Raw genomic sequence first — 25,471 nt, forward strand, 5'->3', positions numbered from 1 at the left:
CAGCAAGGTGGAGGTAGAGTACTGGTTTGGGCTGGTATCATCAAAGATGAGCTTGTGGGGCCTTTTCGGGTTTAGGATGGAGTCAAGCTCAACTCCCAGTCCTACTGCCAGTTTCTGGAAGACACCTTCTTCAAGCAGTGGTACAGGAAGAAGTCTGCATCCTTCAAGAAAAACATGATTTTCATGCAGGACAATGCTCCATCACACGTGTCCAAGTACTCCACAGCGTGGCTGGCAAGAAAGGGTATAAAAGAAGAAAATCTAATGACATGGCCTCCTTGTTCACCTGATCTGAACCCCATTGAGAACCTGTGGTCCATCATCAAATGTGAGATTTACAAGGAGGGAAAACAGTACACCTCTCTGAACAGTGTCTGGGAGGCTGTGGTTGCTGCTGCACGCAATGTTGATGGTGAACAGATCAAAACACTGACAGAATCCATGGATGGCAGGCTTTTGAGTGTCCTTGCAAAGAAAGGTGGCTATATTGGTCACTGATTTGTTTTTGTTTTGTTTTTGAATGTCAGAAATGTATATTTGTGAATGTTGAGATGTTATATTGGTTTCACTGGTAAAAATAAATAATTGAAATGGGTATATATTTGTTTTTTGTTAAGTTGCCTAATAATTATGCACAGTAATAGTCACCTGCACACACAGATATCCCCCTAAAATAGCTAAAACTAAAAACAAACTAAAAACTACTTCCAAAAATATTCAGCTTTGATATTAATGAGTTTTTTTGGGTTCATTGAGAACATGGTTGTTGTTCAATAATAAAATTAATCCTCAAAAATACAACTTGCCTAATAATTCTGCACTCCCTGTATATAAGTATGTAGGTTTCCATTCACAGAGAGCAAGCAGATGTATTATTGATAATGGTGAAGAATTGAAGCACAATGTATAATGGAAAGTTACCATCTTTTGTTCATAAAATGGTTTAGATTGGTTTGCGGAAGACCGGAGAAGGCCTTTAAGGGGACACTAGACATTACCCTTGACAATTCCATTGAAGATGACCTCTCCTGACCTGTCTGTTTTACAGGCTACTAGCATCCCCCATGTAGAAACAATTATGGAGCATGTATTCTTATGACTTTATGTTGTGCTGTTCCTTTATTATGACTTCTAGAAGTTATGTATGAATTACTAGCCGTTTGCAATTAAGGTCCAGATGGGTGTCACCAATTTGGGGGGGGGGGGTCCCAGGACAGTATGGCACTGGCAGCACTGATTGGATAGTGGCAGACTGTGCAGGGACACACATTTCTAATTGGTAACACCCATCTGGACCTTTACTGCAAACAGCTAACCATTCATTCATAACTTCTAGTAGGAATAATAGAGGAATGATTTAACACAGAGTTATAAGAATAGATGCTCCAGAATGGTTATTACATGGGGAATGTAAGTAGTTACTAAAGCATAGATGTCAGGTGAGGTGTCAGCACTTAAAATGCTATATTATTTGAAATAAGCAGCTGCAGACACCTCTGGCACCGCTTATCTTGAGAGTAAGAATCAGATTACCTGGCAGCTTCCAAAGCCTGTAGACTATGGAAGTGTAATGTTTATGAGCAGCTCTCACCCCAAGCATGTAGACGCACATATTATAGCAGAGTAATTGCAGCATATCCAATGCCCGGGATACAGTAATACATGAGATGTCGAGACCTGGAATCCTGTAACATGAGCTGAGCAGCGGCTCAGACAGTATGTTAATAATGAGACTGTCAGGACCCCGGCTGTAGTGTGAGATTACCTTACAGTCGGGCTCTTAAACCATTGTTGTTAATAAGACAGACTTAGCACAACTTTTGAAGTTCCAGATATAAAGAGACACATGGGAAGGCAGCAAATACCTCGCCGCTGCTCCGACCGAGACGCCTCAAGGATCCGGTAAAATCAGAGCGCAGATGAAGAAAATATCACTGGTGTCAGACACAACAACGTAAAGTGATTCTGAACTGTCTTATAACCGCCGGGATAGAAGGAATGTACATATGGATGTAGCAGAGCTGAGTGAGTCGTTTATAAAAGTTGAGCACAAATTAGGCCAGAAAAGAGTATATGGTTTTTACCAAAATTGGTGATTTAGACACCGGTCTAGAAAAAGGGAGCAGTGGTGAAGAGGAGTAAAACTGTATAAAAAAGGCATGTGCCAGCAGGGGCGGAGTGGGAACTTAAAGTGGCCCTGGAAAAAAATACTAAAAGTGGCCCCGTTTTGTAGTTGGGTTTAAATTGATGGAAGGCAGGGCCAGCAGTACCATATTGTGGCACATTATACTGCCCCAACAGAGATAAATACCACAGTCCATAGTCCATAGCTGCACAGAATACATCCCCAAAAACTCCCACTGGCCGGCCATGAGGAGGGTTCAGGTGGACACCCCCCCCCCTCCCCCGTGAAATTTCCCTGTAATGTCTGTCGCCAATCCGCCCCTGAGTGCCAGCTTGTAAATTCAGGTATTCTAAGAAATCATTGATAGGGTTATCTGTGGTTTTCCATAAGACTGTAGGTAAACCTATTACATGAAGTCTATGACAAATTCAGCTCTGCTACATCTAGCAAATAATACGCATGACACAAGACTTGTGCTTGGCTCTTCCTCTCCACCAAAAAGTGATGGAGACTAGAACCTGGGATTTGGAGGGGAGCAGACATACTGCAACCTTGGGCCAGGGGCCAGACAAGCTGTTATGGGGCCCAAGGGATTTCACAATATGCCTCCACTTTTGGACCCTCCGCACATTAGCCATCACATGTTGAAAAGGGAGGTGCTGATTGTATGCCATAACCATCAGCATCATCAGACGATTGGACACATCATCCAGGTGGCTGTGCAAAAGAAAGGCACCTTTCACCTATAGATTGCACCCCCTTCTTTAATGGTGCCCTAGGCAACTGCAGAGTCTGCCTTTCCCATGTCCTTGCTCTGGACCATCCTACCCCAATATGTGCGGAGGGACTTTTGGGTTATGAACCCCTCAGAGGTGGGGATTTTTCAGTTAGGCCATTATGTGCCCCCCTGCTTTCAACAGAAGCAAAACCAACCTCCCTGGAGCCAATCCATCTTCGGGGAAGGGCCCAAAATGTTCATCAGGTTCTCAAGGGATGGGCACCGCATAAGATTTTATTTATATTTTTTATATTGGTCTAAAAATCTGGAAATTCTGATAATAAGTGGAACAGCAAAATCTGGATTATCCTGGTGGTCATCTGGTAGTCCAGAAACCACTAATCCGGCAAGACTAACCACATGGGACTATGACACGCTAGACATGAGTCATCTAGAACCTCACCTTTCAGACTTTTTGGATTTCCTACATCAGGATGTCTGCAGAGGCCAGTCTCAGCCAGACAGCGAGACTGTGATAGTTTAGCTCAAATTCCGGATTATTGGAATTTTTCTGCAATGCTATTGTCTAACTTTTTTCCGTTTGTGGTAACCTGCGGATCTGCGGTCCAAATCCCATAGTTCTTGGTTTCCATCCAGAACGTTTTATGTCACAGAACTTGTAAAAATCTAATTACACAAAAGATTTTGCAGAAAATTTAAATTTCATTTAAAATTTTTTTTTACCTCCTCCATCTTTTACAGATTATTTCTCCCTGCTGAAGGGATTGCTGTTTTTGGCCTCCAGGATAAATGAAATCTAATAGTTTAACCTGCGACGACGATGGAAAAATTACAGCGCACGGAAAGATTAACCAAAAATGAACACAACGGTGGAAATCTGCAGAAAGAAATAGGGGCGGCGAGTTTTACGTTCGGTCAAAATCCCCATAATTTGATTAAGGCAACTCCAGGGGAGGACGGAGAAGGGAGAGGTAGGAGGCTTATTACCTCCGAACATCTGCTATAATGATCCCCCCCCCCACCCATCCCCCGCCCCTGGATCCCCCATACTAATCTCTTGGCTTGGGGAGAATACATTTGGTGAGCGTTTTAGGGAGATGAATAGGATGATAGATGATGATGATTATCGTGGGTCGTTTTGGATCAGAGAGAGTTCGGTTTCAAAATTTAGGACTTAAGGTTTACGGCTGTGAGTTTTTGGGATTGAATTTCCTCATCAGGAAGAAAAATCTTGAAACAAAAGCCACTTTATCGTGAAGAAAGAATATCAGCACCGCGTCCCGTCTGGGTTACGGTTCCTCTCTCCTGTGCCATGTTTTAAGGGTCGTTCAAGGCAAAATGAAAAAAAGAATAATTTTGCCTGTAAAGTTTGTGCCCCCTGACAGGGGTCTGCTGAAACACCTTTCTTCTTTTGGCATATTGGCTGGTCAGGAAAACAGGGGCTGGTGGGGTAAGTGCCCAAGTGCCAGCCGGGACTCCTAGAAATACCCTGCCTCTGCCATTAGTGTAACAAAGCAAGCAATGCAGCGTACCTGGTGAGGGACCCGGTTGCTTTCCAGGATAAAAAATCTGGCAGATCAAAGAAGTGTCCGGCCTTATCCCAGCATTCCTGACCTAAATTCTTAAATAAATAAAAAATAAAATTAGAAATCAGGTCAGAGAAGTTGTCACTTACCTTCCCCCAATCCTCACAATGTGGAGCACAAGAGAAAGCTCCTCACACTGTAATCTTTATTCCACCCGGAGTTATAATAGGAGGGATTCTCACAATGAAAAATATAGTAAAATCATTTTTTTTATATATATATGTTTACCATATAAGAGATAAGGTACAGTTGATGACCATACAGATTGTGGGTGAAAATGCCCTTAGTGAGCCGCCGCCATTTATTTTATTTACTTTCTTATACACGCAGCAGCACTTTATAGCATTTGGCTCTTTTTTTTTTTTTTTATCTAAATAGCTCAAATATTAAGGAGTTATTTCTAAATATATATTTTTTTTCTCTAGTACAGAGCTCCAAACTCCTTGTATAGACAAAGACTTAAATCATAAAATTATGCCTGCAGCAATCTCTAGGGGGAGCTCAGGAGATTACTGCATACAGATATATACAGCCACCACTAGAGGGAGCTCAGGAGATTACTACATACAGATATATACAGCCACCACTAGAGGGAGCTCAGGAGATCACTACATACAGATATATACAGCCACCACTAGATGGAGCTCAGGAGATCACTACATACAGATATATACAGCCACCACTAGATGGAGCTCAGGAGATTACTGCATACAGATATATACAGTCACCACTAGATGGAGCTCAGGAGATTACTACATACAGATATATACAGCCATCACTAGAGGGAGATCAGGAGATTACTACATACAGATATATACAGCCACCACTAGATGGAGCTCAGGAGATTACTGCATACAGATATATACAGACACCACTAGAAGGAGCTCAGGAGATTACTGCATACAGATATATACAGCCACCACTAGAGGGAGCTCAGGAGATTACTACATACAGATATATACAGCCACCACTAGATGGAGCTCAGGAGATTACTGCATACAGATATATACAGCCACCACTAGAGGGAGCTCAGGAGATTACTGCATACAGATATATACAGACACCACTAGAGGGAGCTCAGGAGATAACTGCATACAGATATATACAGCCACCACTAGAAGGAGCTCAGGAGATTACTACATACAGATATATACAGGCACCACTAGAGGGAGCTCAGGAGATTACTACATACAGATATATACAGCCACCACTAGAGGGAGCTCAGGAGATTACTACATACAGATATATACAGGCACCACTAGAGGGAGCTCAGGAGATTACTGCATACAGATATATACAGGCACCACTAGGGGGAGCTCAGGAGATTACTGCATACAGATATATACAGCCACCACTAGAGGGAGCTCAGGAGATTACTGCATACAGATATATACAGGCACCACTAGGGGGAGCTCAGGAGATTACTGCATACAGATATATACAGCCACCACTAGAGGGAGCTCAGGGGATTACTACATACAGATATATATACAGGCACCACTAGGGGGAGCTCAGGAGATTACTGCATACAGATATATACAGCCACCACTAGAGAGAGCTCAGGAGATTACTACATACAGATATATACAGCCACCACTAGAGGGAGCTCAGGGGATTACTACATACAGATATATATACAGGCACCACTAGGGGGAGCTCAGGAGATTACTGCATACAGATATATACAGCCACCACTAGAGAGAGCTCAGGAGATTACTACATACAGATATATACAGACACCACTAGAGGGAGCTCAGGAGATTAATACATACAGATATATACAGCCACCACTAGAGGCAGCTCAGGGGATTACTACATACAGATATATACAGGCACCACTAGGGGGAGCTCAGGAGATTACTACATACAGATATATACAGACACCACTAGAGGGAGCTCAGGAGATTACTACATACAGATATATACAGGCACCACTAGAGGGAGCTCAGGAGATTACTGCATACAGATATATACAGCCACCACTAGAGGGAGCTAAGGGGATTACTGCATACAGATATATACAGCCACCACTTGAGGGTAGGGATAGGCATCTACCACTAGAGGGAGCTCAGGAGACTATTGTATGAAAATATATACAGCAACCACTAGAGGGAGCTGAGGAGCTTATTGAATACAGATATATACAGTAACTACTAGAGGGAGCTCAGGAGATTACTGCATACAAATATATACAGCCACCACTAGGGGGGGGGTGAGCTTACTGTATACTGTTTATGCTTTAAACACAATAATAGCACAGTATGCACTAAGCTCCTGTACTCCCCCTAGTGGTGGCTGCAGGAAGTCAGTATTTTATCATGTAACTATCTCTATGCAGAGGATTTGGAGGTCTGTATCAGAAAAATGGAGCACTAACTACTATAACACTACATTACGAAGTAACACTTTAAGTAACACAGGCAGATATAGAGGAGTCATGTGACCAGTATTTGGATTCATGCAGCTGGGGAATCAGCAATTAGCAGAGGTTCATTAATCAGTTCTGTATCATCATCATTAATTTGCTGCAGAGGAAGGCCTGGCAGCTGTCATGTCCTCTCTGAGATGATGGAGTGAGTGTCCGGCAGTCATGTCATGCACAGGAGTGTGAGATAATTGGACATTATCAGCCTGTGCTTCTTTGTCTCCATATGTTGCTGCAGGAGCCGGGATACGTTCCTGCATTTCACGGGGGCGAGGATGATAATGGACTATACAGAGTCCCATAGATAATCGGCCGCAGCCGAGGTATTCATTCCTGGGTCTCTGTGTTCCCCTGCCAGGCGGAGCCATCAGCTGTGGGGGAGCTGGAGCGCAGCAGATGAGGTTTAACTTCAGCTTTTCAAAAAGCAGATTTTATTTTGCCACAAAACGTATTGTATGTCTCCCAAAAATGGATCTTAATTACAATATCATAAAAGTGAAATATTTCTCAGGTGTCAGTTCTAGGAGGTCACGTGCCCCATAGTAAGTGTATACATATCATAGTGGAAACGCTTGCTGCTGCTATGTGGCCCATTAAGTGGATGGAGCCCAAGCTGTGGTTGGTCCCACCCCAATTCAAATTATGATCCTTCCTTCCCTATCCATGAGCAATTCTCTCTATATATTATAATGTATTATTATATTCTCTCTTATACATGGTGAGGGTGGACTGGCCCCTGTCCCTTATAACTGAATATTAGAAAATAATGTCTGAAAACAGCACCACACCTGTTCGTGGATTCTAGGCTCAGCTTAGTGGTGAGCTGGCAAAACCGTTAACAGATTTATTTAACCAATCATTAGTAACAGGAGTCGTCCCGGAAGATTGGAAATTGGCAAATGTCGTGCCCATTCACAAGAAAGGTAGTAGGGAGAAATCGAGCAACTATAGACCAGTGAGTCTGACATCAATAGTAGGCAAATTAATGGAAACCCTATTAAAGGATAGGATTGTGGAACATCTAAAATCCCATGGATTGCAAGATGAAAAACAACATGGGTTTACTTCAGGGAGATCATGTCAAACAAATCTTATAGATTTTTTTGACTGGGTGAATAAAACAATAGACAGTGGAGGTGCAGTAGACATCGCATATCTAGATTTTAGTAAGGCTTTTGACACTGTCCCACATAGAAGACTTATCAATAAACTGCAGTCATTGAGCATGGACTCCCATATTGTTGAGTGGATTAGGCAGTGGCTGAGTGACAGACAACAGAGGGTTGTAGTCAATGGAGAACATTCAAAACAAGGTAATGTTACCAGTGGGGTTCCACAGGGATCTGTACTGGGACCGATTTTGTTTAATATCTTCATAAGTGATATTGCAAAAGGCCTCGCTGGTAAGGTTTGTCTTTTTGCTGATGACACAAAGATATGTAACAGGGTTGATGTTCCTGGAGGGAAACGCCAAATGGAAAAGGATTTAGGAAAACTAGAAGAATGGTCAGAACTCTGGAAACTGAAATTTAATGTGGATAAGTGCAAGATAATGCACCTGGGGCGTAAAAACCCAAGGGCAGAATATAGAATATTTGACACAGTCCTGACCTCAGTATCTGAGGAAAGGGATTTAGGAGTAGTTATTTCAGAAGACTTAAAGGTGGGAAGACAATGTAATAGAGCAGCACGAAATGCCAGCAGAATGCTTGGATGTATAGGGAGAGGTATAAGCAGTAGAAAGAGTGAAGTGCTTATGCCGCTGTACAGAACACTGGTGAGACCTCACTTGGAGTATTGTGCGCAGTACTGGAGGCCATATCTCCAGAAGGATATAGATACTCTAGAGAGAGTTCAGAGAAGAGCTACTAAACTAGTACATGGATTGCAGGATAAAACTTACCAGGAAAGGTTAAAGGACCTTAATATGTATAGCTTGGAAGAAAGAAGAGACAGAGGGGATATGATAGAAACTTTTAAATACATAAAGGGAATCAACTCGGTAAAGGAAGAGAGCATATTTAAAAGAAGAAAAACTACCACAAGAGGACACAGTTTTAAATTAGAGGGGCAAAGGTTTAAAAGTAATATAAGGAAGTATTACTTTACTGAGAGAGTAGTGGATGCATGGAATAGCCTTCCTGCAGAAGTGGTAGCTGCAAATACAGTGGAGGAGTTTAAGCATGCATGGGATAGGCATAAGGCCATCCTTCATATAAGATAGGGCCGGGGGCTATCCATAGTATTCAGTATATTGGGCAGACTAGATGGGCCAAATGGTTCTTATCTGCCGACACATTCTATGTTTCTATGTTTCAAGTGACGTGAAATGGACAGGTTGAAATACCACACAACCTGTGCACAGGTGTGGCGTTGTTTTTGGAAGCAGCCATGATTTTTAATCCTGTACAACCCCTTTAGGTAGCAGGAAGACACTATTCAGCAGCTTTAAGAGATGACCCCCAAGTCAACACAAAGGGTTCCTATTTGGAAGTCTTGCCTTAATTTTTTTTTTGTATGGCCCAAGATTTCCGGGCAGGAGGGTCAAAAAGGCTAAAAACATTGAGATTTATAACCCAAAACAAAGTGAAAAGGAAACAGATTATATATAATGTTATACACAGTAAATGTGATACAGTGTATCAATGTCAAGTCCTTGTCAGTATCAGGGTTCATAGAACATGCCTCTTTATCTTCAAAAAATTCATATCAGTAACGGAGCAGTGGCCCCTGTACCATAAGGGCCCCGGAATCTCCCCTACACACTATTTTATATAGCATTTTTCCATAATAATAATTCTTAAAGATTACAAAATATCTATGATGAAGCTCATGACCAGGGTTCACACTATAACAGAGTCTATCTCAACTTCCCAACATAGCACTTCCAAGTCCCCCAAGGACCTTCCCTTTTCATCTGAGGTGTAGGAATGGGCCTCAGAAGTCATGACCAGGTCTGATATTGGAGTAGAGTTTTTACTATTGTCAGATTTGTAAAAAGCAAACGGCTATAAATCACCATGGGTCGTCCACGCTGCTGGAAGTCATTCCCACGTGGACAACCTGTAGCCAAAAATGTGTCCAAGGGAGAGTTGTTGCGCAAAGAAACTGCAAACAACTGCAAACATACATAAGAAGGATATTCATAGGCGGCAGCACATAATCTGAGTCCTATTCACCACGCGTTTCGAGCCATAAATCTTCTCGGCTCTCAGGCAGAAGGCTGCGAGGAGTTGATTTATTCTGCCTCAGTAATGGAGAGAGCAAATGGACTTAAACAATTGATATCCACCTTTCAAGAAAATGTCCCTTCTCCAAGCAATGTTAATTAAATCCCATTAACGTGAGACTGTCAAGTGAGTCTTGAGGTTGTTATTTCTCTCGACCCTTCCCCCGTCTGCGCCTTATTGCCACGCATTTCACTGTGTTTATAAGGAGGTAATGTCCTCTGCTAGAAGCCAATGCTACTTATTTCACATTTGGCATTCATTATGGTGACAGTTGAGGAGATCAAACGTAAAAGGACGAGCCAAAAACAGAGAAATACAAGAAAAGTCCGGATAGAAAAAAAGTTTCGGTTAACTGAATGAGACCCACAACAATAGATTATATGAAGTACAGCACAGGTAAAAAGATGTGGGTCAAAAAAGAATCTTCTGCTTTGATGGTAAATTTAATAATAGGTTTTGAGTACATTTCCTCGGGGGACTAGACTTTTTTGACTAGCCTGAGTGGGGTTACAACCTCTTGGACAACAATTTGCAGAATGACAAGGTCATAGTCACTTCCATGTTTTTCCAGGCACAGGGTCAGGTATGAAAGCTCAAGTTTACTAATAAGACATCAATACGTATTCTCAGAAAACCCCTTTAATGTTCCTTAGTCTAGATCAGTTCCTCAGGGGTGGAGTAATGAGAAGAATGCTCCTCCCTCTCCATGTACACACCTCTGAAGACTTGCTAATAGAAACTAGAAATCAGTGCAAGCCTACTACCTATAATATAGTCTTCTTGCAAGAAATGACTGTTCCCCATCTTACACTTAGCCCAAATCTAGTCAAAGGTGTCCCCTTCCCTCAAAAAATCCTTAGTAAATATAAGTTGTGGTCATCCTCATCTGTCAGATTGTTACAAATTCATCCCATCTGCATCTCAGATTTTTCTGGGAAAGTTAAGTGACAAGCAATATGTTCATAATGACACCCAGCTTTCTTGGAATATATTTTCCCAGAAACAGATATGCTCTTCAGGATTAGTGTTGCGGGAGCTCTGCTTTAGGAAACAAGCTGCACTAAGAAACTTACTTCCTTCAGCCAGAGGAGCTTGGGTGGTTGCATCTCAACAGACATTATGCCGCCAACGTACCGCAGTACGCCATGCTTGGTTCTATTAATCCGCTCTACTTGACTTCCTGCCCGGTGATCCATCCACATTATCACATTCCTGTTATGGGCACCTTAGGAAATAAGAAGTTTGAGTTGGTGAAGCCAAAAATAAGAATGATGTAGTAAACCAATGAATAGAATACCAAACGTACAGTGAAGACTGACACTTGCACAAGCAAAGAGTTAAGAGGCAGACTATAGAAAAGGAGAATATGACTTACAATGTACAGATCTGTGTGCCTTGAATAATTTTTGGATAGTGGGATGACGCGACCCCATTAGTCACAGGAACTGTCCCTTTGGTGTTCTTGTCCCTGTGTCATGCTATGGCGCCTGTTGAGTGACCGATTTCTCCTTCTGCCATGCACTACATAGAAGTGTGTGGGGAGTGATAGGACACCATTTTTCATGTTGGGTCAATTCTAACTCATAAATTGTGTTATGTCCTATGAATATGCCAACAATATTACTTGTTGGAATGCCTCCTTAAAGGGTGCATCCAGATATCACTGGAGTTGTCTCACCCACCTGAAGGTTAAAGGTGACGGCGGTAAATGCAGGTGAGAGTGAGCAAGTTATGCCCAGGCAACTGCACGCCACTCTACACAATTTTAAAGGCTATGCCCATGTTTGCAATTTTTTTTTTAATCCAAAATGAAAAATGAAACAATGTTGCAAATAAGTTTTATTTAATATCTGCTACTGTTTTGTCTACAGCTGCTGTGCAGACCTAGGCATCTCCGTGGTAACAGACAACAAACAAATCCCAGTGTAGTCAGCTCTGCAGTCATATTCCCTTCCATCTGCAGAAGTTTACCATATTACCAGCTGTAGGGAACAGACTGACGAAAATTTGATTGCAGCATCCGACTACACAGGGTTTGTTTGTTGTTGTCTGTTACCATGGAGATGCATAGGTCTGTATAGCAGCTGTAGACGGTAGAAGGCTATTGCCAAAATTGCTTGATTTTTTTAAATTAATTTTTTTATGCATAACAGCAATAAAAAATGGTTGAGCTAGCCTTTAAACGTCAGTTGTCCTGGGGTGAACTGTGAGGATAAAGTCATTGTGAATGCAGAGAAATTCCAGCAGATGGAGCAGAATGGAATCAAAGACGTGCATGCTACACCTGAGACATGCTAACCGCACCCCATGTTCAGTATTAGAACCCCCATGTGTCAGTGCATCGTGATCCTGCATATACAGTTAAGAGCACAGATTTGCTGGCAGCTGGAGGCCCCTGGTAGTCCCAGTGACCCCCACTCTCTGCACAGTAGTGACGAGACGTCCATTTATCACTGTGATGGATGGAGATGTTCAATGTATTTAGATAGACCTGATGTAACACCTCATTCTTCAAGATGTTTCAGCACCTCTGTGCATATCAAAATAAGTGCACCCAATACAAAATGCAGACAGTCTCGACAGGGGCCAGAGGCTGGGGGTTAGGATATCATCTTACCACTAACAATAATGACTAATAATTGCACCCACAGAAACCTGACAAGTACATATCTCCAAGTCATACGATATTACCGCTTATTAGAAGACTCCAGCAAGAAAGGGATATTCTGGATATGAGTAAATACCGATTAACCAGAGTACAAGGATGCCTTCACATGCTGCAGTCAAAATGCATTCCCTGCAGTGATTACCACAAAGATGCAGCATTTTGATGTAATTTCTTGGAGATTGTGGCAAAAGCTGCAATATTTAAGGCAACATGTGAATGCGACTTAAAGAGGACCTATCACCTTTCCTGATATGTCAATTTTAGTATCTCCTTGCATTCTCTATGTAACAACAGTTCTGGAGAATACTTTCTCATGACTTTCTTGTGTCATTCCTCTATTATTCCCGCAAGAAGTTTATGAATAACGGTCCATCTTGGTGTTACTTGTAGGGGACGTAATTTGTGCTGTCAGTGTGCAAGGACACAAATCCCCCTGGTGACACCCAGATGGACCTTTATTCATAAACTTCTAGCAGGGATAATACAGGAATATTTAATGCTAGGAATAACAGAGCAATAGCACAGCATAGAGCCATAAGAACAGATGCTTAGAAAGTCGTCACTAAGACACGTCAGGAGAGTAGAAGGACACTCTTCATTAACCGTATTTTTAAATCATTAAGCGTATTTTTGGCACAGATTGCGGTACAAAAGTTATTTTGTCAATGGTCTAAAAGTAAGACAATAAAGCAGCGCTGGATGTGCTGAAGTTATGTAGAGGTCGGCGCCTCTTCATAACGTCAATGGATCCACCACCAGCAATAGGGTTTATTTTAGACCCACTTTGTGTTTCAATTTCTCACTGTTTTCAACATCTCCGCTTGCTGTAAGAAAATGAGAACATTCTTGTTTACATCCATGCTGAAAACCTGCACAGATCTAAAACCGCCACATCTAACAGTCGTATCAAGTCTAGACAATCAGCAGCACAAATAACTCTCCTGTCCTTAAGTCTGTTACAATGTATCATTCCGAATTCCATAGAGGATTGCCTAGACTGGATACAAGTGTAGCAAACCCTCAGCTTCAACTGTACCCCTGCACCTCTTACAGCTAAAGCCGGGGGTATGTTTCTATAGCTGCTATTGGTTTTACTATTATTTAAAGAGGACCTTTAACCGATTCTTACCCTATGAACTAAGTATACATACATGTGGAGCGGCGCCCGGGGATCTCTCTGCACTTACTATTATCCCCGGGCGCCGCTCCGTTCTCCTGCTATGCCCTCCGGTATCTCCGTTCCCTAAGTTATGGTAGGCGGAGTCTGCCCTAGCGCTGGCCAATCGCATTGCAGAGCTCACAGCCTGGGAGAAAATAACCTCCCAGGCTGTGAGCTCTGCGCTGCGATTGGCCAGCGCTAGGGCAGACTCCGCCTACCATAACTTAGGGACTGGTATCTCCGCCTACTATAACTTAGTGAGCGGAGATACCGGAGGGCATAGCGGCAGAACGGAGCGGCGCCCGGGGATAATAGTAAGTGCAGTGAGATCCCCGGGTGCCGCTCTACCTATCTGTATAGTTAGTTCATAGGGTAAGAATCGGTGAAAGGTCCTCTTTAAGACATAAGACCAAGTAAGGGTCCATTCACACGTCCATATTTGTTTTGCGGATCCGCAGAACAAGGACACCAGCAATGTGCTTTCTGCATTTTGCGGACCGCACATCGTCATCACCCTGATAGAAAATGCCTTTTCTTGTCCGCAATTGCAGACAAGAATAGGACATGTTCTATTTTTTTGTGGAACAGAAGTGCGGATCCGCAAATGCGGATGCGGACAGCACATTCCGGCCCCATTGAAAATGAATAGGTCCAAACCTGTTCCGCAAAATTGCGGACCCATTTTGCAGACGTGTGAATGGACCCTAAAACTGAGCTGCGATACCAGACACAGCCATTATCAGGAGTGGCGCTATTTCCATGTTCATGTCTAAGCCACAAAAATTCCACCTAATGTTGGATTTAAGTTAATGTCGGGATTGTTTCAGAAGTACATATGGGGGATGTCCGGACCATGTGCCGGTCTAAAGGAATTTTATTGCATTATTTCATTGTACCTTCTGCATTTACTGCTAGAGGCTGGAGCTGTTTATCGAGGACCACAAGGGAGCAGGTGGCATCAAAGCCAAGGCCACGGATCCGACCGCCTCCTGCTGACTGTGCGACTTTCTGGAAAACAAAAAAACCACATGACTAATATACAATGCATGTACAAGAACATGGCCTCGGTTACTACATCCTAGCGTCAGGGTGTCTACGGGATCCGCTGCACCTGTGATATACTCCATGTCCTGTGTGTCCCAGGCTGAAATCCAAAGAGGACGAGAAGTTAGCTGCTTCCTCCACAATATGACAATTGACTTCTCGACATATCTTCAACCTTGTTAAAAATCTAATAGTAAATGGCTACCATGTAGCCTGCCGGTCTTAGGGGCTGAGCATGCTGAGAGTTGTAGTTCTGCTACAGCTAGAGACAACAGCATTACGGCTACGGTTTAGGGCAGGGGTACTCAGTATAAACTCAGCTGTCCGGAGACCTGCCTTCACAGGTGCTGGAGGGAAGGGCATCTATGATGGCCGGTCTGCTGTCAGGAGAGGAGATACCACGGGGACTAAAGCTGGCCAGAAAGTTGTGTGCTGGAGCTTGAAAGTGAAGAAGACCGAAGAACGGTTAGTGCACATATCATTTTTTGCTGTCTGGTCTGTGATGTAAATTAATTGAAAGGGTCTGGTCTGAGGTCTGTTCAATTTTAGGAGTCTTGGGGTCTGTGTAAATAACTGTATGGGTCTGAATAAGATTAGGCGTCTAGTTTGGGGTCTGAATGAGTTTTGAGGCCTGGCTTGGCATCTGAATTTATTTCAGGGGTCTGGTCTGGGATTGACTGAGTTTACGGGTCTTATTTGGCATAGGAATGAATTTCAGGGGGTCTTGTTTGTGGTCTGAGTTTAAGGGTCTAATCTGGGGTCTGAATGAGTTTAGAGGGCTGGGGTCTGATTGATCTTTGAGGTCTGGTCTGGGGTTTGAATATGTTTAGGGGCCTAATCTGGGGTCTCAATGAGTTTATAGGTCTGGTCTTGGGTCTTAATGAGCTTAGAGGTCTGCTCTGGAGTCTGAATGAATCTGGGGTCTGAATGGGTTTAGAGGTTTGGTCTGGGGTCTGAATGATTTTAATGCTCTGATCTGGAGTCTGAATAAGTTTTGAGGTCTGATCTGAGGGGTGATTGAGTTTAGAGGTCTGATCTGGGTTCTGAATGATTTTAGAGTTCTGATCTGGGGTCTGAATGAGTTTATAGGTCTGGTCTGGGGTCTGAATGAGTTTATAGGTCTGGGATATGAATAAGTTTAGAGATCTGATTTGGGGTCTCAATGAGTTTAGAGGTCTGGTCTGGGGTTTGAATGAGCTTAGAGGTCTGGTCTGGAGTCTGAATGAGTTTAGAGGTCTAATCTGAGGGATGATTGATTTTAGAGGTCTGGTCTGGGGTCTGAATAATTTTAATGCTCTGGTCTGGAGTCTGAATGAGTTTAGAGGTCTGATCTGGGGTCTGAATGAGTTAAGAGGTCTGATCAGGGGTATGAATGAGCTTAGAGGTCTGATCTGGGGTCTAAATGAGCTTAGAGGTCTGATCTGGGGTCTGAATGATTTCAGAGCTCTGATATGGAGTCTGAATGAGTTTAGAGGTCTGATCAGGGGTATGAATGAGCTTAGAGGTCTGGTCTTGGGTCTAAATGAGCTTAGAGGTTTGAACTGGATTCTGAATGAGTTTAGAGGTCTGGTCTGGAGTATGAATGAGTTTAGGGGTCTATCTGGGGTCTGAATTACTTTAGAGGTCTGGGGTGTGATAACAATTGCTGTTCATATCAGAAATCCACCTGAAAACAGACCCAGGTAAGTGGACCGAACCGAGCTGCATATCTATGGTTTAGGGTGAAGGCTCTGGTCTGTCTAACGCATTCCTGATGGACAAAGGTGGCCATACGCCTTAGATAAAAATTAGGACATATACTTTGTCTATCTATCTACATATATGTTGGGACAGAGAGATGCATGGGGCGCCTGTGTCTCCAGCCCGGGCCCGATGCGTGCACCTATAATGCAGATTTGGCCCAGTGCCCCGTATACATGTTTTATCCAGGGCTCTTGGCACATCTAATTAATGATTGATCAGTGATCGATTCAGCGAGCAGAGAGCTGACCCGTCTACTGCCGACACCATGAATAATTCAACAGCTGGATATCCTTAAAGGGACAGAGACCTATATTGTTAGTATTCCCAACCGAAAAGGGTTACTTGTAATCCTAGCAGCAAACAGCATAATTCCCAATAATATAACTGTGACTAGAGATTATTTAATATTTTCATGAAAAACTGGTTTGTCATTCACCGACATTATGATCCATCAGCAAATTGCATTCTAAGGACTGGATTAATATAAACCAGCCTTAGGTGACCTCTGACCTCTCACAATAGCTACAGACCCCCTAGTGGCTAAGATAATCACTGCACACACACAATACAACAAGAGACCCCAAAACTGTAGACCAGGCATGCTCAACCTGCGGCCCTCCAGCTGTTGTAAAACTACAACTCCCAAAATGCCCTGCTGTAGGCTGATAGCTGTAGGCTGTTCGGGCATGCTGGGAGTTGTAGTTTTGCAACAGCTGGAGGGCCGCAGGTAGACCAAAGTGATTAAAAGGCTTGGCCAGGAAAAGCATGACTGCTCTCTTCCAAAAACAGCGCCACACCTATCCAAAGGATCTTTCTGGTATCGCAGCTCAGCCTTATATACTTATATACCAGAAATATGAAAAAGAGCAGCCATGTTTTTTTAATTGTGAATGTGACGTTGCACATGGTGCAATTATTTATATTTTTTTCACTATCCTATCTGGGAGGAACTTCTAACAAGGTCCATGAATAGAATGATAGAACAGCAGTGAAGACTGACACTTAACTAGACATAGCAGTAAAAAAAAAGGGAGCAGGGGAGTATAGTCTCCTACACACAGCATTCAGTCCAAAAAAAGTCAGAAAAAACGCCATCTTTTTTTGTTACATACATGCAATTATTGGGTGGTAGTTTTCGAGTTTTCTTGTTGCTTTTTTGTGCCATGTCTTTTTGCATGACATCTTTTTAAACAAGAAAGTATGTGCCCCCGTCTGATGTCACTGCCTCTGTAGAAAAAAACCTTTGTAAAATGCCCAAAAAATCAAAACACATATTAAGATGTTTATGGCAAAGAAAATGAGGCAAAAATGCCATAGTCATGGACCCAAAAATTGCAATGCAAGTGTCGCTATGTGCAGAGCTGAACTCCTGCGACCATCAGGATCGAGCAAGGAAAACATTTCTCTCATGAACGAGGTCATTCTGAGCTTCTACTAGAAAACAATTACCCTAATGAGGCCAATTATCATATTAAGTCCCATCAGTGACAGGTCCTCCATATTATCCCAGGCCTCATTGTAAGTTCAAAGTGATCCTCCCCCCAGTTTCTCAGGGGAAGTTAGACATTAATGGGGTCAGAGGAGAGAAGAGGTCAAACCGTAAGGCAGATACAGAGAACCTGACAGGACCCTTTAAGCGACAAATGTCTAAAATGCCCGAATTAAGGCCAATTACAGGGTGTATTTGTGGCCAACAAAAAGTCAGTGTGGACCCTTTTATAGATGCCCCTATTCAAAGCCTTATTTCCAGGGGTGTAGCTCCAGGAGTTGCAGATGGAGCTGATGCCTATGGAGCCCAAAGGGGCAGCTGTTATTTTTATCCAGATTCCTGCCTTTAGTTTCCAGGACAAGAAGCAGCTGGCGGGGATCGTTGTCGGCCATATTTACTATCTTGGAGCTGCCGTTTCTGTCACTCGGTCACCTGCAAGCTCCTCCCCTTTCTCTATCAGCTCTCCGTCAGTTAAAGTGAGTGAGCCTTCCTCCCATCAACTTTTTATATTGAACCTATTTTGACAAATTTTTGGGGCAGTTTAAATTTTTTTTGTATTGCATTAGATTTTTTAAATAATCCTGAAATCCTACAGTCTTTATACTGAGCCTTAAAATTGGCTAATACTTCCTGGTCTGCAGAGGTCACTATTCAGCAGTCGTCTCATTATCATCACAAGCAGGGTTACAGTGACAGATAACACCTATATATAAAATATACGCAGTACAGGATCCACCATAAATCACTTTCTCCTCATTCCTGCACAATCTCCCATAAAAGTCAATTTCCAGAATACAGATTCCCATAGTCCTTGATCACAGCTCCCCTTCCCTGTATAATGACCTCTGCACACGTCACAGAGCATGCCCACAACACTGTCCCATAGAAATCAATGACTAATTTCCAGAATACAGGTACCTATGGTCCTTGGTCACAGCTCACCTTCTCCCCTTCCCTGTATAATGAACTCTGCACAGGGCACCGAGCATGCCCATAACACTCTCCCATAGAAGTCAATAAATCATCTCTACAATACAGGTTGCAATGGTCGCAGCTCACCTTCTCCCCTTCCCTGTATAATGAACTCTGCACAGGACACAGAGCATGCCCACAACACTCTTCCATAGAAGTCAATCAGTCATTTCCAGAATACAGGTACCTATGGTCCTTGGTCACAGCTCACCTTCTCCCCTTCCCTGTATAATGAACTCTGCACAGGGCACCGAGCATGCCCATAACACTCTCCCATAGAAGTCAATGAATCATCTCTACAATACAGGTTGCAATGGTCACAGCTCACCTCCTCTCCTTCCCTGCACAGTGATCTCTGCACAGGACACAGAGCATGCCCACAACATTATGCCACAGAAGTCAAAGAGTTATCTTTAGGCTACTGTTACATGTGTGGCACCAATTCGGGCAGGCTGTTCCAGCAGAGAACAGCCTGCCAGAGTTTTCCAGATTTGGCACTGTCAGATGCAACCGGAATGCCCACCTGCCGCCTTAACTACAATAGGGTCTGGTGGAGATCCGGCAAAAAATGATGAAAATTGGCCGGACAGAAACTGCTGCATGCTGCCGGATCATCCTGCCACAGATGGGAAAGTAGCCTTAGACTTCAGGTTCCTATGGTCCATTTGGCTGCTGTAACCTCTGAATGCTGTGAATAGCGCTCAAGCAAGATGGCAGTCCCATAATCATGTACAGAAAATAGAAATAGAATACAAAAAAAACTACAATGAGAACATAAAATTAGATAAGGAAAAAGTATTTGTATAACTATCTGGTTTTACATAGTAGAATATATATAAGCGACACATTCCCTTGTTAGAAGGGATTTTTGAAAAACATGAAATACTAGGAAGTTCATGGCTGATGTTAGAGAGGGAGGAAGCAGCTAGATTCGCCTCCTACTTGAGTTTTCATAGAAATCAATATTTCTACACCCTGAAACATGACTTTAAAAAGAAAACCCCAAATTTCTGTATATATGGGTTCATACAGCAAATTTAGATTTTTTGCAAAATTGCAGAATCACCAAATTTCCTTGTGACCATCAGAAAGAGTCTGGACCAATTAATATGGCTGGAAGGATGTCAGCGACCTCGTTTCCCGTGGAGAAATTTACTGGTGACCAGTAATCAATGTTTTTTCTACCAATAACTAATGGGTCATTTTTGCAAAAACATTACAATATTTTCTTTGTATTTTTTTTTTTGCTTTTACAGCATGGTTACCTTGGTAACAGCGCAGCACGCTCTCCAGATGTCATCGGACGACTGCTCGTAGTGGTCAGGCCGAGGTTCCCATATAGTCAGAGCTTCTTCTGCCTGGTCAATCACCATCCCAGACTGGTCCACCAAAGCTGCGCGCACGCTCGCCGTTCCAACATCCACTCCAATGTAGTACGACGGCGCGTTCGTTCTTTGCTTCTGCATTTTGAATCTGGCTAAAAATGGGGCAGAGTGGGGAAAAAATCTTGAGTTATTTTGAAACAATCGACTCAATACAATGTGACTACTCTAGAAAAGACAATGGCGGCTGATGCAAGAGGGAAATGGCTCTGTATGCAAACATATGTGCATTTATTTAAGAGTAAGCTAGACTTTTTTTTAAAGTTATTCACAAAAATGTTTTTTATGGTGGAATGTAAAACAATTAACATTTTATAGAATATCATTTTTTCCAATTTAAATAATAAAGGCAATGATCCATGAATCTATACTTTGTGGGAATTTGATGGCCCTCTTCTATGGTGTTCCATTCAGGATCCATGCTAACTCTCATGGTGAGGCTTCTTCTGTCACCTGGTCACGCAGAGGCTCCTCCCCATCCCTCTGTCAGCTCTTCCTGGCAGTATGGTATCTGTCACCAGAAATAGTGATCCAGGATGACGGATGTGTATGGATTTGATAAAAAGTATTTTTGTGGATGATTTATAGTTACTGGGAATTTTTATGTTTCCTTTTATTGAAAATGCATGAGCTTCGCGAAGGTCACGTTGCAACTTTCATGCAATCCTGAGTTGCGCTGATGTCTTGGTTTCCATTGATTCCTATTGGAGGATGACTGCGGTATAGCTTGCTTTCAATGTCAAAGTTGCAGTCAAAGCGTCCCAATGTCACTGCTTCTTGGCTTCAGTTGTGCTCCTCAATGTATCTCTTTGGCTGCAATAGTCACCTATGGGTATACGAATCAAAAGCCCCCAACCTGTGATATATGGGGGGCTGTTACATACACAGAAGACAGAGGGTCCCAGAGCCAAGATCAAAATGGGCCCTGTAATTTGGAACTGGGTCCTACTCCTTGGGACAAAAGGGCTCATTGTATGAACCTTGGGCTGCGATGGTTAAAATCCCTATAGCATGCAAATTAGCTCTCCTCCAAAAGGAAGAAAACTGTCTCTCTAGTGCCACCTATAGGTAGTGGAAGTCATTGTCTGACCCACTGAACAATCTTGGAAGCTATGACACCCAGCTTGTACTGATTGTCTGAGATTAGTGTTGAGCGAACTTGTGTTTTAAGTTCTGCGTCCAAAGTTCGGGTTATCGAAGATTCCCGTTATGGATTCCAAATTCCGTTATGGTCCGTGGTAGTGGAATCCATAACGGGATTGTTCGATAACCCGAACTTTGGACGCAGAACTTAAAACACAAGTTTGCTCAACACTATCTGAGATGCCTTTGGGATCTACTTATAGGTGGCAGTAGAGAGTCAGATTTCTTCCTTCTAGCAGAGAGCCGATTTACATACTTTACTGTAAAGACTCCTTACACCAGCTGGATCTCCTTAAGGAGAGCCACTATCACCATATAGTAAGAGACAGCAGCAATCAGGGCAGGGGCTCCTTACCCCAAGGGCCCCGTAGTCTGCTACATCTATGGTATAGGGGTCAGATCAGGCAAGGGAATTATGGACGACTAATATAGTAATCTCCAGTAAGATTGTGCGGGAATTCTTCCAGACATTTCTTAATCCTCCAGATATATTAGAATATTATTGGTCAGACATATTAAATGTGTACGCGCAGCATTAGGGCGAGTGGAGGGGGATGGGGGGCCCTTAACTGCATCCATCACCTCGCCCCAGAGCATGCATTTGAGAATTGGCGCTGGTAGGACATCTGCTTCTATTTTTTTCTTCCTCAGATACTGGGCAATGAAAGCAATTTATAAAGTAAAATCAATTTGGAAATGTTCTCGTCTAGGGTTTGATTGAAAGCAAGAGGAGAGCAGGCCAGTCGCCGACTCCAAAACAAGCCTCGCTGACCTCCATTTAGAGAGGCTCTCTGTATAATGAATCTTAATTAAGATTGGGCTGTCAGCCTTCCCGGGGCTGCAACTTTGTAAAATGTAACATTGAAATAAACTACAAGGGAATATTAATCATGTCTCCCTTCCAGTCTCCATGCAAGTTAAGTGCATTCTGGGCTACAGAGGTTGTTTAAAGGACAATGGCGGCGGAGCGAGAGCAGGTCTGCATGCAAAGTGCGGTCTGACACCATGGCGAGCGGTCCGTGCGGATCACTGCACTATCGGAAGGATTGGCTCAGCTCCTCCGTCTGTCCTTGCGCTAATTCATAACATTTGTACCATCGGCCACCTCTCTGGGGCGAGGCGCAGTAGATTATCTGCAGGTGACACCGAGTGACTACTTCCAATTATGTCAGCAGTGGAAATGGGAAATTATTATCTGTTATTTCTCTTCTTCTGGGACAATCGATGAGATGAGATCAGTCAAGTGAGGTCAAGTCACTGCGCCGGTTTACCGAGATGTCTGAGCCGCGCCAGGAGCTCGTAAATTCTGTAAAGTGAGGAAGGAAGGAGGGAGAGAAGGGAGGGAGGAAGGAATAAAGGAGGAAAGGAAGGAAATGATGGATGGAAGGAAATGATGGATGGAAGGAAATGATGGATGGAAGGAAATGAAGGGACAAAGGAAGGAAGTGAGGCAAGCAAGAGAGGGAGGGAGGAAAGAAAGAAGGAAATGAGTGGAGGAATGAAGGAAATTAAATGTGGAAGGAAGAAAATGAAGTGACGAAGAAAGGAAATGAAGGTAGGGAGGAAGGAAGGAAATTAAGGTAGGGAGGAAGGAAGGAAATGAAGAAAGGAAAGGAAGGACGGAAATGAAGAAAGGAAGGAAGGAAAGGCATGGAAGAGAGAGGGGAAGGAAGGAAGAAAGAAAGGGAGGGAGGAAGGAAGGAAGAAAAAGAAAGAAAGAAAGAGAGAGAAAGAAAGAAAAAAAAAGGAGAAGGGAAGAAAGGAATGAAAGAAGACAAGGAAGTGAAGAAAGGAAGGGATGAATGGATGGATGGAAGAAGGAAGGAAAGGAAGAAGGAAATAAGAGGAAGAGTTAAGGAAATTAAAAGTGGAAGGAAGAAAGTGAAGTGAGGAAGAAAGGAAATGAAGGTAGGAAGGAAGAACAATAGGAAATGAGAAATGAAGGAAGAGAGGAAGGAAGGGTAGAATGATAGGAGGACAATGGGGGACAGTAAATGCCCGCTAAGTTCAGGTCCGTCACTGATTTCCTGCAGGCTCTCGTCCTATATTATCTTTTTATCCACTTTTCAATGAACAGATAACTAAGAATGTCACCTGCAGCCCTTCATTTCTACCCATCGTGTCACTAGACAGAACATCGCTAGGGCTCCGATTCTTCTTGGCGCTGTGACCGCTGTCCATTCTCATGGGCAGGACGCCCCAGGAGCCTCAGCAGCCGCCTGGCCCTACGGTCAGGAGCCACATAATAAGTAATAACGAGCGCTTTACTGCTCCAGAACCGGCACGTTCTGCACAGGCTCCTAGGACATTATACATGAAGAGGTCTGTAATAACACTGTCAGGTGATGAAGAACCCGTACATGGCCAGAATACAATACATGATAGTATCTACAGCTTACCAGCGGCTGTCAGCACCACCATTGTGAATGCAGCTCTGGATGTGACCGGATCTAAGGGTTCTGCTGCAGTGCATTGTGGGAGATGTAGTGCTTATATCAGAGGTTGAGGTCCAGATCCCACCTCGTAGCACCAAAGTCTTGAGAACAGACATTTCCTGCCTCTCAGGTACAAAGAAACCCTTGAAAGAGTCGATCAGGGTAATGAAAACTAAATATTGACGGCGCCATTTTAAGAAGCGGCCTCAGTCAATATTAGATATGCACATGTCTAAGCAGGCAGCGCTCCAGCCGACGGCAAATACACAAAGCGGGCGAGACCTGCGCACAGTGCAGCATTGAGGAGGACAACGGACACACAATCCCGGCCTCTGGAAATAAACTTATGCAACCTGTTGCTGGCAAGGCATGCTGGTACTTGTAGTCTCACAATGGCCATAGAGCCTTAGGGCTCATGCCCATTACCATTGCCCCTCCGTGGCTGTGAGGGTCCGCAAATCCGGAGATGCGGTGCGGAACGGAACTGAACCACGGAACGGAAGCACTACGGAGTTCTTCCGTGGGGTTCCATTCCGTGCATGCACTACTTTTTTGTGGTGAGGACCGTCGGATACGGATCCCGGACCCATTCAAGTGAATGGGTCCACGATCTGCATGCGGTTGCCCCACGGTCGTGCCTGTGCATTGCGGACAGCAATTTGCGGGCCACAGCACGGGCACTGTGCGCTTATGCTCGTGGGCATGAGCCCTTAGGATAATTAAAGAAGCAGAAAACATGAAAACATGGCAGCCATGATATTCAGGACTGTAGAAGAGCGGGTACATAACCCACGCAGAAGATTCAGTGATTTTAAAAACGGATAAAATTTTATGATGTCCCTTCTAAGGCTACTCTCACATCTGCGTTTTCAATTCCGCTATTGAGATCTGTCATAGGATCTCAATAGCGGAAGAAAACAATTCCGTTTTGTCCCTATTTATTGTCAATGGGGACAAAACTGAACTGAACGAAACGGGCTGCACCAAAATTCATTCCGTTCCATTTGGTTGCGTTACCGTCGTGGACAGAAAAACGCTGCAAGCAGCGTTTTTCTGTCTGCAATGTGGTGCGACACAATAGAAAACGGATCCGTCCCCCATTGACTTTCAGTGGTGTTCATGACTGATCCGTCATGGCCATAGAAGACATAATACAAGCGTTTTTGCAGATCTATGACGGATCCGCGAAGAACGCTAGTGTGAAAGTAGACATTTTTGTATCCGTTTTTATAAAAAGCTGGGTGCCTATCAATATAGCAGCTCCTACTGATGGCTGTATGTCTGTACCATAGTGAGTGCAGCTCTGGAGTATAAGGGCTCATGTACACGAA

The 25,471-nt window shown here is 43.4% G+C and overlaps 1 protein-coding gene across 2 annotated transcripts in view; it reads right to left on the reverse strand.

The window, feature by feature from the left end:
- The window catches only part of FGGY (FGGY carbohydrate kinase domain containing), a 159,012-nt gene that overhangs the window by 131,059 nt on the left and 2,482 nt on the right, over window positions 1–25,471 (reverse strand). For both annotated transcript variants that reach the window (XM_040408068.1, XM_040408069.1), the window contains exons 2-5: window positions 20,446–20,657; window positions 14,829–14,940; window positions 11,179–11,330; window positions 4,397–4,485 (exon numbers count right to left, since the gene is read on the reverse strand). In XM_040408068.1, the coding sequence (XP_040264002.1) occupies window positions 4,397–4,485; window positions 11,179–11,330; window positions 14,829–14,940; window positions 20,446–20,646 (554 nt within the window). In that variant the 5' untranslated portion in view covers window positions 20,647–20,657. The remainder of the gene's footprint in view (window positions 1–4,396; window positions 4,486–11,178; window positions 11,331–14,828; window positions 14,941–20,445; window positions 20,658–25,471) is intronic.

The sequence above is a fragment of the Bufo bufo genome, chromosome 9, assembly GCF_905171765.1.
Source record: "Bufo bufo chromosome 9, aBufBuf1.1, whole genome shotgun sequence".
NCBI lineage: Eukaryota > Metazoa > Chordata > Amphibia > Anura > Bufonidae > Bufo > Bufo bufo.